This window comes from Puma concolor, chromosome D3 (assembly GCF_028749965.1).
Source record: "Puma concolor isolate L17-30 chromosome D3, mPumCon1.1.hap2, whole genome shotgun sequence".
Taxonomy (NCBI): domain Eukaryota; kingdom Metazoa; phylum Chordata; class Mammalia; order Carnivora; family Felidae; genus Puma; species Puma concolor.
The window spans coordinates 22,713,571-22,725,969 of record NC_141678.1 but is presented as its reverse complement, the minus strand read 5'-3'; the positions used below and the strand labels follow the sequence as shown (position 1 = coordinate 22,725,969).

At 51.4% G+C, this 12,399-nt stretch overlaps 1 protein-coding gene across 1 annotated transcript in view; it reads right to left on the bottom strand.

Moving 5' to 3' along the window:
- TBC1D10A (TBC1 domain family member 10A) overlaps nucleotides 1-11,848 on the bottom strand; it is a 31,042-nt gene extending 19,194 nt beyond the window's left edge. Inside the window, exon 1 of the mRNA XM_025933305.2 lies at nucleotides 11,514-11,848. Coding sequence (XP_025789090.2) covers nucleotides 11,514-11,833 — 320 coding nt within the window. The 5' untranslated portion in view covers nucleotides 11,834-11,848. The remainder of the gene's footprint in view (nucleotides 1-11,513) is intronic.
- Nucleotides 11,849-12,399: the final 551 nt, after the last annotated feature.

Sequence of the window (12,399 nt, the reverse complement as noted above, 5' to 3'; positions counted from 1 at the left end):
CTCAATAGACTTCCCTTCCCCAAGCCTTCACCCTTAGCAGGCTGAGTAGTGCTTGAAATTTCCCACTGGCAACTGGGTTTTCAGATCACAATCTCACTGTGGGCTCCCAGGGGCCATCCTGACTCATGTATGGGCTCCTTAGCCATCCTTACCAAATTGCTAGATCTTACTGACAGATTTTACCAAATTAGTTTTGACTCACTGTTTATATAAGGCCTTTCCTCTGCTCACATTCCTTCAAGGCTCCCTACTGCCCTCCTTGTCCAACAGAAACCTCAGGTCCTCCTATTTCCTCTAAACATCCCTCTTCTTTCCCCAGCCCTATCTCTAGGTGGCCCTCTCTCTGAACTGGCCTCCCTCACCCCTACCCCCACTCTAGTTCAGTCCCACTCATCTTCCAAGGCCTCATTCAGAACTCCCTCTCATGTCTACAAAGCCTTTCCTAACTACTCCAGGGACAAAACACAATCAGCCCCTCATTATATTCCATACACATTTCTCTAGAGCTTGTGTTCCAGGCCCTGAATCTACAAAGATGAATAAAATGCAGTCCTTGCCCTTGAAGAGGTCAATCTGGCAGAGGAGACAGATGGGTGAGTAGAAAACTAGCACACATAGAAGTGCTATCACAGAAGCATGTAGAAGGTGCTAAGAAACTTCAAGAAGCCCCCAGGGTGGTGCTAGTGGTTGGTGGGGGGTGGGGGTGGTGTTCAGAGAAAGCTTTTAAGAGGGGGCTGATTTTTGAGATGGTCTTTGAAGGGTGACAGGAAGTAGCCAGGGTGAGAAAGGGGAAAGGGCACACCAGCCAGAAGACCCAGTATGAGCAAGCACAAGTTAACAGAAAAGACCACGGCTTGTTTGGGGAATGTGAGCAGTCTAGTGGAGCAGGTACAGCTTCTCCACCCGAATATCCTATCTGCTCTGCTGAGGCAGCATTCCGTGAGAAGGTACACTCCTGGAGGGCTCTGCCCGTCTCATTCTCCACAGTGTGTTCTGGGCCTAGAACAGAGCTTGGTTTTGTTGGTGCCCAATAAATGTGTGTTGACAGAATCATTAGCTTTGTGACCTCGGGAACTCTGTGTTTCAGTTTTCTCCACAGTGAGATGGGAATACTGTCCTCAACCTTGAGATCAGGTGGGTAAAACACAGAAAGTGCTTCATAAAGAACATTCCCTCTCTGGCCTGATACCAGCTCTGGATCTTCCTTGAAGCCCAGCACAGGGTTGAACAGATGTGCTTAATGACAGCCTTTTACAACCTTATAATTCGAATATTCAATTAATGCAACTGAATGTCTGTTAGAGCACTTACCAGGCACTTGCTATGCAACAGACATGGTGCTCAGCACTTAACTTACATTATTTCATTTAATCTTGACAACAGGCCCATGAAATAGGTCCTCTAATTATCACCGCCTCCCCTTCCACAGATGAAGAAACAGGTTGTCAGTAAGCCAGTAACTAAGGTCTAGGGTGAGCAGAAGACAGCCCTCGGAGATGAATCCAGACCCTGTTCTTCTTCTGCTCTGTCACTCAACTCCAGCACAGAGTGCTAACCACTAGGCAGGGTTCATACCAGCCTTGATCCCAGGGAACTTGGAGCTTTGTGGACTCAGAGCCATAAACTGTGTGGTGTTTGGCAAGTCACTTAACCTCTCTGAAATTTGGTATCTGCTTCTGTGAAATGGAGATTATGATGAACTGTATCTCACAGAATTAAATGGGGGCAGTGTCAGTAAAAGCCTGGTCCACCATTCAGGCTCCTCTGTGAACCGGCATTACCATGTGACTATGCTGGGAGGGTGGAGGAGGTCACCCTGAAGCAGGACAGGAAGCTCAGGATCAAAGTCTACAAGAAGCACAGAAGGAGGGTGGTAGTAATTATGAAGCAAATTCTGATTTCTTCCCCAAGTAACTGCCACTACCCAGGAAGGCTGAGGTCCCAGGCAGCACTATGGTTACATGCTTTGAGGTGAATCTTTCAGGAGACCCACCTTTATTCTCACTTCTGCTTGATCTTCACAGTCCAAAGAGAAGGAAGATCAGGCCCTCCGAGTCAGGGTCACCTGAGGACTCTGTTCCAAATGACTCAAAGAGGAACTGATGGGGGGATTCCCAGTCTGCCCTGGCATGCCAGAATGCTCCAGACCACAAGCTGAGTGGGACTGGCTCCTCTGCCCACCACTCCCAAGGGTGGTGGGCAGAGCACATAAAGAAATCTGGATCTTCACACCCATATTGCCTTGCTGTCTCACCATTATGCCAAAGGCTTGAAGCAAACCTCAGAGGATAATTCACACTCGAATTATAAGAGCCACCCTGTACCTTTATTTTGTGACAGACACTGTGCTGGGTGTTTTACCAACATTAGCTCTCTTAATCCTCATAACACCCCTCTCTCCCAGTGTCAACACGGCCTATTTACCTTAGAGAGGTCACATGACCAGAAAGTGACAAGAGCCAGGACTAGAAGTCAGGTCTGCCTGTGTCTTAAACCCAAGGGTCAAATTTAGGTTCTCCCTTTTTGTGAAACCAATACAGAGAGGTAAGGGAAAAGAAGCAGCATCCTCCAAAAGTGGATGGTTGGAAAGGATCGTTTCTGGACATACAGAGTCTAGGGCCCAGAGTGCACTCAGAAGGAACAAGAGCTCTCCACACTATGTTTCTGGACCCCCTCACTAGCCAGCTGTTCCTGCCTTGTCTTGGGGTACATATGAGGGGCTGTGTGTGGAGATCTGGGACAAGAAGTGCTCCATTCATCACAACAATTCAAACAACTTGAGAGGCCTACTAGGAGAAGCACAAACACTTGGGGCTGAACTGAAATTCTAAAGCTGAGACAGGGAGGGGCCAGAGAGGCCACACAGTGGCCACCAGCTTTGGTAAGATAGAAAACTGGAAAAAAGCAGTCCTGAGTCCCAGGCCCAATTCCATTACTTGCTCAGCTTTGGTTTCCTTGGCTGTAAACAGGAAAATAAAACTTAGCCTACCAATTTCCCATTGCTCCTATAAGGACTACTGTAAGGCAATGGGAATGAAAGCACTTTGCAGACTAAAAAGCTAAACAAATCAAAGCATCCTTTGATTTGATTATACTCCCTAAGACATGAGGGCCACTGGTCCTACACACAAAGAGAGGTCCTCCCACAAGAAGAACAGAGCATGCTGAAAGAACTGGCTTCTGTGGGCTGTGCCATAACGACCCCTTGCACTTGCGTGACACCTCATAAAAAACTTCTCAAAGCACTTTTCATATACTCCAAGGTCAGTCTCAGAATATTAGAAGTGAAAGAGCTTTTCAACATCATCCCATTAAAACTGCCTTAGTTTAGGGGTACCTGGGGGGCTCAGCTAGTTAAACGTCCGACTTTAGCTCAGGCCACGGTCTCATGGTTTCGTGAGTTCAAGCCCAGCATCAGGCTCTCTGCTGTCATCCCAGAACCCACTTCAGATCCTCTGTCTCCCTCTCTTTCTGCCCCTCCCCAGCTAATGTGCGTGCATGCATGTGCTCTCTCTCAAAAATAAACATTAAAAAAAAAAAAAAACTACCTTAGTTTATATGTGGGGAAAACTGAGGCTTAGAAAGATTAAGCAAATTTCTCAAGGTCACACAGCTAGTTAGGGATCCACGAGGCCCAGGACTCAGGTCTCCTGACCCCTGTTCAGTAGTCTTTGTTTATGCTATGCTCATAATCCACTTATCTCATTTGATCCTCACAATCCTTTTGTACACAGGCCATGCCTTTAACTACCTACTGAACGTCTCACTTCCCTGCTAGGCTGTAAGCCCCGGGAGGGCAGGACCAGATCTGCATCCCCTGAGCCTAGCACACAGCTGTACACATAGTAAGTGCTGGGTGAAAAACAGGGAGCATCAGTCCCATGATCAAGTGAGGGGATGTGCCTAAGTCATATACCATAACGGTCTGAGGTAGAGCCGGCATTAGTGCCTTGACTCCTGTGCCTCATTCAGAGCCTTTTCCGACTACTAGCCTAAACCTATATTTCCAGCCAGAATCTTTAATCTCTGAGAAATGGCTGGTGATGTCCCTAAGTGCTAAGGGGTTCACCTTCTCATAGGTACTGGACTTATTTCCACCTGTCCCATCTGAGGAACCACCTCCAGGAACAGAATAAAGACATGAGGTTGAGATCAAGCCAGCCCTGGCTGCCATCTGCCTCCCCTTGATCAGTTTATCTATGCCCAAACCCCCAAACCCCCAAACCTACCCTCTCCAGCTGCACACTACCCTAAGGCTGGTTTTCTATGCCCTTAGGCCTTACTCCTCTCTCCTTGGAGAGGAGTCTGGCTCTCCTTGCCATCCAGTATGTTTACCGGGCAGAGAACACAAAGCTCAGTACCACTCACCCCACCCCCTCCCAACCAGGCCAGCTAACCCGCTCTCCCACTGGAGAGAGACAAAGAACCCCTTGATGTGTCCTGGGCATGCCAGCCATGCCAGGCACCTTGGGGAGCCCAGGGCTGTGACAAAGCAGAGTTAGCAGCAGCCCACTGTCCACTTCACAGGAAGGCCACAGCTGGCCTTCCCTCCCTGTGGCCAGAAGGCCCCAGGATGGGTTCTGTGAGAGACTAGGGCCTCTTCAGCTTATCCTGAGACTTCCCAATTCCCCATCAGTCCACACAGCCTGCCAGGCACCAAGCCCTACTGATTTGCTGGTCTCTTCATCCTCACAGCTCCAGACATCTTCCAGGCCTCTCCATAGCCCTTTTGGGCTGTCCTGAGCTCTCTCAACTGGTCTCGCTGCCTGTGGTCCAGTTCTTCCCTATGCCATCTTCCACACCAGCACCAGACTGACTTTGATGAAACACAGGAGGCCTCAGTCTGACATTCAAGGCTAGGCATGGTCTGCCCAACCTACTTTCCTAGCCTCCCCTTGCTTCACATCCACCTCCTGCCTTCTGCTCTTCTTGTCACCTCTCTTCTTGGCATACCACGTTTCTTAAACAGCTGGATTTTGGTGGGGGGGAGGGGGTCTTGTACATAGGTCCCCTCCCACCCAGTGAAATGCCCTTCCTTGCTACTTCTGAGGCCTGGATCAAATGTCACTTCTTCCTGGGCTCCTATAGATGGAGCTGGCTATCTCTTCCTATATATTCCAGAGCGACCACACACCTCAATTATGGCCTTTATTGCTCAACATTGTAATGATTTATTTGTGGTTCTATTTTCCAACAAGTCTATGAACCTCTTGAGGGCAATAAGACAAAGATGCCTTTGTTCAGTTCTGAATCCTTTGTTCCAATCACAGGGGCTGACAGAGTAGGTGCTCAATAAATGTTTGGTAAATAAGCTCACTACTAAGGTGGATAAGCTGGCAAAAGTAAGCCTTGGCTTTCTCTCCCAGACTCCTGAGTCTGCTGCTTACTTCCCTACCTGAGGAACAGTAAAGAGCTAAGCTGTGACAGCCTCTTAGGAGCTATACAGGGCATGAAACAGAGTAGGTGGGATGAAGAAGGGAAAAAGAAAGGTGAAATAAATAAAGCCAAAGTTGGCAGCTACCCTGAAATCCTGGATAGGAGGCTTCTAAGCAGGTGAAGCATCAGGAGCTTTGGTTTGCCAGTGGGGAGGACAGGACAGCTTTCCCTCTGCCAGGGAGGTTCCTTGGGCCCTGGATAGCAGATTTGTCAGGGGCAGACAAAGCAGCTAAAGGAGGCCTCCTCCCCCTCAGCTGTGCTGCCTGCAGGTTAAAGTGATCAACTAGGGCACTGACAATGAGTGGATGATGGCTGGGTTCTGCTCTGGTGGGCAATGTCTCCTGGCCTGGAGGCTCAATTGGCTTGGAGTCAGGAAGAGAATGGGCACTGACATATAGGGTAGCAGTGGGCTGAGTATCAGAAGATGTGGGATCCCTCCTTAATTTGGCTCCATTGTTAACTAACTGCAAGGCTGCTCCAACCCTCAGATTCCTCACCTGTATGGGGAGCATAATCCCTGCCTAATCTACAAAGAAACAAAGGCACAGACTGGATATCAAAGTCAGATGACCATTAAGCAGTATTTTGGGGTCAAGAGCAATGCAGTGTGGACTCTGGCCTATGGGAGGACTAGACCAGGCCAGTCTGGTCATGCTTTCAGGGTCTCCCCAAGGATCTTTCTCACTGGGTCTTTCTGTGATTTGGCTGGCTATGGACTTAAGCTGTACTGAGACTCACACTGCCCTCCACACCAGGTTGGAGAGGTAGCCAAGTTCCTGCTAACTCCTGCTCTGGGTGTGGGGGCCTCTGGGACTAGTGAGCACCTGTCATCTGCCTGCTGCCACATTAGCAAGGCTTAGTCACTGGATTTAGCATTGAGAAACAGGTTCTAGTCCTAGTTCTGCCATTTACCAGCTGGCAAACCTTGGGCACTTTCTTCTCAGATCTTTGGTGTGTTCATCTATAGAATGGGGATATCTATCTCTCTCTGGGGAAAGTGAGGGTGCACCACTGGTTAGAGTTCACTCCTCCCCGCAGGAGAATGGACCTCACTGACACTCATCATCATATCTAGAGATACAAATAGAAAATGAAAAGACAGGACCACTAGCCACTCCAGTCTTAAAAAGAAGCAAGAACAGGGGCACCTGGCTGGTTCAGTCACAAGAGCATGCAACTCTCTTGCATGACCACGAGAGCATGATCTCGGGGTCATGAGTTCAAGCCCCATGTTAGGTGTAGAGATTACTAAAAATAAATAAATAAATGAACATTTAATAAAAGGAGCAAGAACATTCATTGAGCACCTACTGTACTGTGTGCCAGGCTCTTTTCAAACATCAGCTCATTTAAACCTCACCAACATCCTGCAAAATCAGTATTATCACAACCATTTTCACAGTGAGAAACTAAGACTTAGTAAAGTGAAGCAACATGTCCAAAGTCACACAGACAGCCAGACTCCAGAGTTTGTGTGAAGAGGGAACACAGAGCATCTTCTTTCCCCCACCTCAGTGTAAACAGATTGGGTGGCTGGACCAGAGCCAGGCCTCACTGGTCCTCTGGAGGTCCTGTTTCAAACCCAGATGCTAGGAGGACAAAACATCAAGCAGGTCCCACTGCTTTATCTCTTTCCCACAGCTTAGGATTTCCTAGCAGGCGGACATGCAGGCACCTTCCCAGGGCAGCAGCTGGTGCGCTGGCCTTCCCCTTCACCAAGTCAAGTCTTGTCTGAGGCCCTAGAACACCCACAGGGCCACCAAACCGGATTTTCCTTTGAAGCTGGAAAGAGAAGGAGGAGAGAAAATGGAGGGCCTGTGGTCTAGTCCACATGTACAGCCGCCTCCTTCCAGATGGACCACCCAGGGACCACTCCATTGCCAGTTCCATGCTCTTCTGGGAACCATAATAGCTCAAGAAAAGAGGATGCTCTGAGCTTACAAGCTGGAGAAGGTGGTGGGAAGGCAGGGAGACAGGCTCTGGCCTGCCAGGAGGGCCCTGGCCCTACCCCAACAAAAACTGGCACAAACCAAACTATAGGGATGCCAATTAAGCCAGTTCTATGATTTCCAAAGCCACAGGGCTGCCATAGTTGGCTAGGAGTAGTGGAGAACCCCAGGGGACAGGAGAACTGAATCAGCCGAAGACAATACTACTGTTCCAGATGTTTCTCTCTGGACCCAGCTCAGATCCCTCTCTCCCCTAGCAGGAAGCCAACACCCACGGGATCCCAGAAAGCATAGCTCCTCACCTCATCTGGCCTGCAGCACTGAGCAGACTGAAGCTGGGTGGGAAGCTCCAGCCTAAGGAAGCCAGTCCTGGCAATTACGTGGGAAAAGTAGAGGGAGGTTGGGAACCCATCTCTCTCACGCCATCTCCCTTGGGCCAGGAGACCTAGTATCCAACTGGTATCCTTCTTTTCCTTCATGACCCCCTCCCCTATGCTGCAGAAGGGACTTCCCCGCATAGATCTGCTCTTCCTACCCCAAGGTGATAGGAACGGTAACATCACTCTTCCTACCCCTCCCCTCTAAGGACACTTCTTTTTCCTCCTCTGGTCCTTCCTGGGCTTCAACAACCAGCTCAACTCCCAACCAAGCCAAAAGAACTAATGCTGTCAGCTCCTCTGTCTGTGTCCATGCCTCCCACAGGGCTCTTTGCTGGTTTGGTTGCTTTCTTGTCTTTCCTCACTGGCTTCTGCTCACATGCAGGCGAGGACTATCACAGGCTCACCAAAGGTGCCCCATAGAGTAGGCTCAAAAGACAGATGAGGTGAAGAAGTAGAAAAGGCTCAGGGTTGGGAATCAGGAGTTCTGGGTTCAATTTCTGGCTTTGATCTTAACAGACTGAAGAGGTGAGGCTAATCAGTTCTCTCAGATCTCAGTTTACCTATCTGTATGATGATTGCCATCTCTAAGGTCACTTTCAGCTCTCTGACTTGAAATGTCTGTCAGTTAATGTCATTCAATAAGTAAATACTAGTTGAGCATTTACTTCTCTGCAGGCCTGAATAGAAAAAGGTGAATAAGCCTGGCCCCAGCCCTAAAGTTGATAGTCTAATGAACTGGTAATGACAACACACTCTTAACCTTGCTGGGCAGGACTTGTTAGCTTCCTACACTACTGAGCTAAGCCAGGGAAAGTGAGGGCAGGCAGGTTCCTGCTAAGAACCTTCTGTTCTACCTACCTGGCACCTGGTTTCCTGTTGGGACCACAGGCTGTATTAATGGATGGTGAAAGCAGTGGAAACTATCCCGACCTAGGAGTCAGAAACCCTGGGTTCAAGTCCTGGTTCTGCCAACTAATATGCTGTGTGTTCTTAAGTAAGTGATTCTCCTCTCTGGGCTTTGGTTTCCTTATCTGTAAAAGCAAGGGCTAAGCTCAGTCAATCTCTTAAGATCCCTTCCAGTTCCAACAGTCTATGATTTTATGATCTACTCATGCCAACCACCTAACAGTCACCTAAGCAGGGTAGCCTCTGATCTGCTTTCTTCCCTGCCCCCAAGCCCCTGGTAACTGCCAAAACTGACCATCTTGAGACAACCTTTGGTCCAGGGTGGCTGAAATGGACCTTTAATCTAGAGCCAGAGTTCCTGCCCTCTCCACTGCAGCCATCAGTGCTAATGTTTCACTCTCTGGGATAACACATGGACTCCTAGCCCTTAACCACAAGATTAGCTTTAGGGCAATCACCCTGATACTTTCCATAACTTCCCCTCTTATGGCTTTGGGCAGGGACTTACTTTTGACTTCCTTGGAACCACATTATAAACTCAGCAGGGAACAGTCAAAACTTTCAGACACCAGATATTTTAGGTTGACCAAGAGGGTCAAAAAAGTGAGGCAGGGAGAGAGAAAGGAGCCTGGGACCCCATCTCAGTCCCAGTTCTATAAACACCAGTGAGGTAGAGGGCATCTGCAAAATCTGGGTTTGTGGTTGGAGTGTGGGGAAGACAGATGTCTGGCTGTCTGGTGGGGAATACAGCCAAAGGGAGGTGCTCCCACTGGGGCGTCTCTCTGTTAAAAAATACCAGAGGTACGCCCTCATTTTTCTCATCAGTTCTCAGACCCTTAGAAGGAAAAGAAAGGAAACTAACATATTCTGGGCCACTACTTGGGTCAGGCACAGTGCTAGGCCTTCATATACCTGATTTCATTTAATCCCCATAGTAATCTTGGGAGTACATGTGACTGCTGCCCTTTATGGTGAGCAAACAGGCTCAGAGATTCAGGATCTTGCCCAAGGTCACACAGCTAGCAAGTGTGATTTTTTTCCTAAGTCTGGTTTTTTCCCACTATATCACTGCTGTGTACCCCAATATCTGGTTAACTGTCTGGTAAGAATGTAGCAGGAATTCTTATCTCTTAGAACTCACAGGCAAATTTGAGGTCCTCCTTCCAAGAACCCACAAATGCAACTGGGAACTCCTTTCCCACTTCTCAAGATCCCATCCCTCTCAGGGCCCTGATCCCTAGTGATTCAAAAATTGATCCCTCAATTCAAAAAATATACTTCAGGTCCCCTTTGGGTTCTCACAGGCTAATCCCTGGGGAGCTGTGACAAAGCATCATAGCAAGATGAAGCATCAGAATAAAGGGTGATCTCTGGAGTCCTGCACTGGACAAGGTTTAGCCTGCTGTGAGTAAGTGGAGAGAGGCTGGAGGACACAGTCCAGTGGGTAAGAGAGAGCTCTCCTTAGAGGAGGGGGCTATATTTCTCCAAAGGAGAAGGAGGCCTGGTGAATTTGAAACTGGGAGAAATACGGAAGTGACCTTTATGGGGCTGCTTGTATGGGGTGGGGTTCTTAACAGATGGTCAAGGCACTTTCATTAGTCATAAGAGAGGCTGGAAGAGGCTTGGACAGTCACAACTGGTCAGAGAAGGGGAGAAAGGACCATGTGGAGTAGGATCTTGGCTGAGTCTTGTGGGGCCCCCACAGGTAATTGTGTGAGGCCCTCTGTTGAAGGGGAGGCACACCAGGAGGAAGGCTTGTCAATGCTGTGCAGAACACTGGTCTCATGTGACAGGACAGCTGGAATGGGAGTGGGGTCTGGAGTCTGTCCTTCTCAGAGGGTTCTGTGGGGCAGTGCGGCTGCTCAGTTACCCAGCTTGGAGGGAAGGTGCTGCTTCACTGCCTTGCGTATCTCTGCCTGACAGCTGGGTCCTGGAGGCTCTGGGGGTGGGGGATCAGAGTGTGCTACCAGCAGGGACCCTGCTGTCTCCATGACTGCCCCCTCAAGAGTCTGTGTTTGGGAGGAGGTGTGTGTTTCCACAGCATACACAAAGACAGCCAACAGTCTGTCCTGGAGGTGAGGCACTGTCACCCTGTGGGTACCAAGAAGGGGGAGTGTCTGCCCACCTGTTGCCAGTGAGGAGAAATCAGCCTCCGAAGGGCAGGGAGAGCACTCTCTGACCCTTCCCTGAAGGGAAGGGACTATCTGCCCCAGGGTGGGACTGTCTGGGAGGGAGATGACCAATGTCAGTCCAGTCCACCCAGGAGCCTGTGTGTCTTGAGGTAAGGGGTCAGTCTGTCCTGGAGTGGAATGAGGGCAGGGCAGTCTGTCCCTTTGAAGTCCCTCTCCCTAAAGTATCCCCCTGGTGCGGGGTAGTAGGGTGGAGACAAGGGCATCTGTGGGTCTTGGGGGATGGGGGTAGAGAAGGTATGTGTCGGGGGAGGGGCAGCCATCTGTGAGCCTGTCAGGGGTGGCACAATCAGGCCTAAGGCCGCGGTGGCAGCAGTGGGGTTGGACCAGGTGTCTGTCGTTCTGTCCCGCAGTTGGGAGGAGGGCACTGTGGGCCCTTCTTGGGGGCGGGTCAATGTGTCTGGAGGGCGGGGGCTGGGTGGAGGGTTGTCCGTCCTTAGGTCGGAAGCAGGCTCGCGAACGAGGGGCGGGTCAGTCGGCCCTGGTTGGGGGAGTGGGGGGGGGGGGGGGGCAGGGAGAGAAGGGGTCAGTTGTCCCCGGTTGGGAGGGGAGCTCGTCGGTCTGTCCTGAGGGCAGCTCCGTCAGCGTCGAGGCCCCCCGCGAAGGTCCCGCGCCGGCCCCGGCCCCCGGCCCCAAGCCCCGGCGCTACTCACGCGCCCTCCGCGCCTTGCGAGCCCACGATGAAGCCGAACTTGTCGATGCGGCGTTCGGCGAAGCCGTTGGCCTCCGAGTCGGAGCCGAGAGAGCTGAGCTCGTCCGCGGCTGCGGCGTCGGGGCCCGGGGCCAGGCTCTCCCGGGTCCCGGACAGACTTCCTTCGGCCGCGGGCGCGCGCGGCCCGTTCTCTCCGCGGCTCTTCGCCATCCTGGCCGCGCCCGCCGCCTCAGCCCCAGCGGCCACCTCAGCCACCTCAGCCGCCTCAGCCTCAGGGCCGCCGCCGACGCCGCCGACGCCCCGCCCACGCGCCGCGTCCATTGGCCGCCGCAAGGCCAGGGGCGGGGCCCTAGGCCCTCCCGGGAGCTTCCCCCCACGCCCAATGGGCGCAGCGGACCCCAGGGCCCGCCCACCTGCCCTAGACTGGCGCCAACCGACCCGACGTGAGGGGGCGGGGCAGCCGTCACTGGGAGCCCTCCCCCCCGGGCTGTCAATCAAGAGAGCTTACCTGAAAAAGCTCCCCGGGCCTTCCTCGGTTGGCTCCCGCCCGCGCGTCACCTGCAAGCGCCGCTCAGTCACAGGCTGAGGGAGTCCGCTGGGGATTCCGCATTGCCTCCTGAGCCCCTGGCTCCTCGCGAGACCCCAGGGATGTAGGTAGGGATGGTTTCAACCGTTCATGAGGACCTCTGAGGAGACCTAGGAAGGGTCCAGGGATTCGCCCAGGGACACTCAACGTCTTAAAGACACAGGCTGAGCTAGAAGTTCAGCAACCCCTGCTCACTGCCTCTAGGGCTTTAAATGAGCCCTTGGGAGACCCAGTTAATAAGAGTAATGACCAACGTTTATTGAGACACTCATTGCCCCAAGTTCTACCTTTCTCTTGTAAT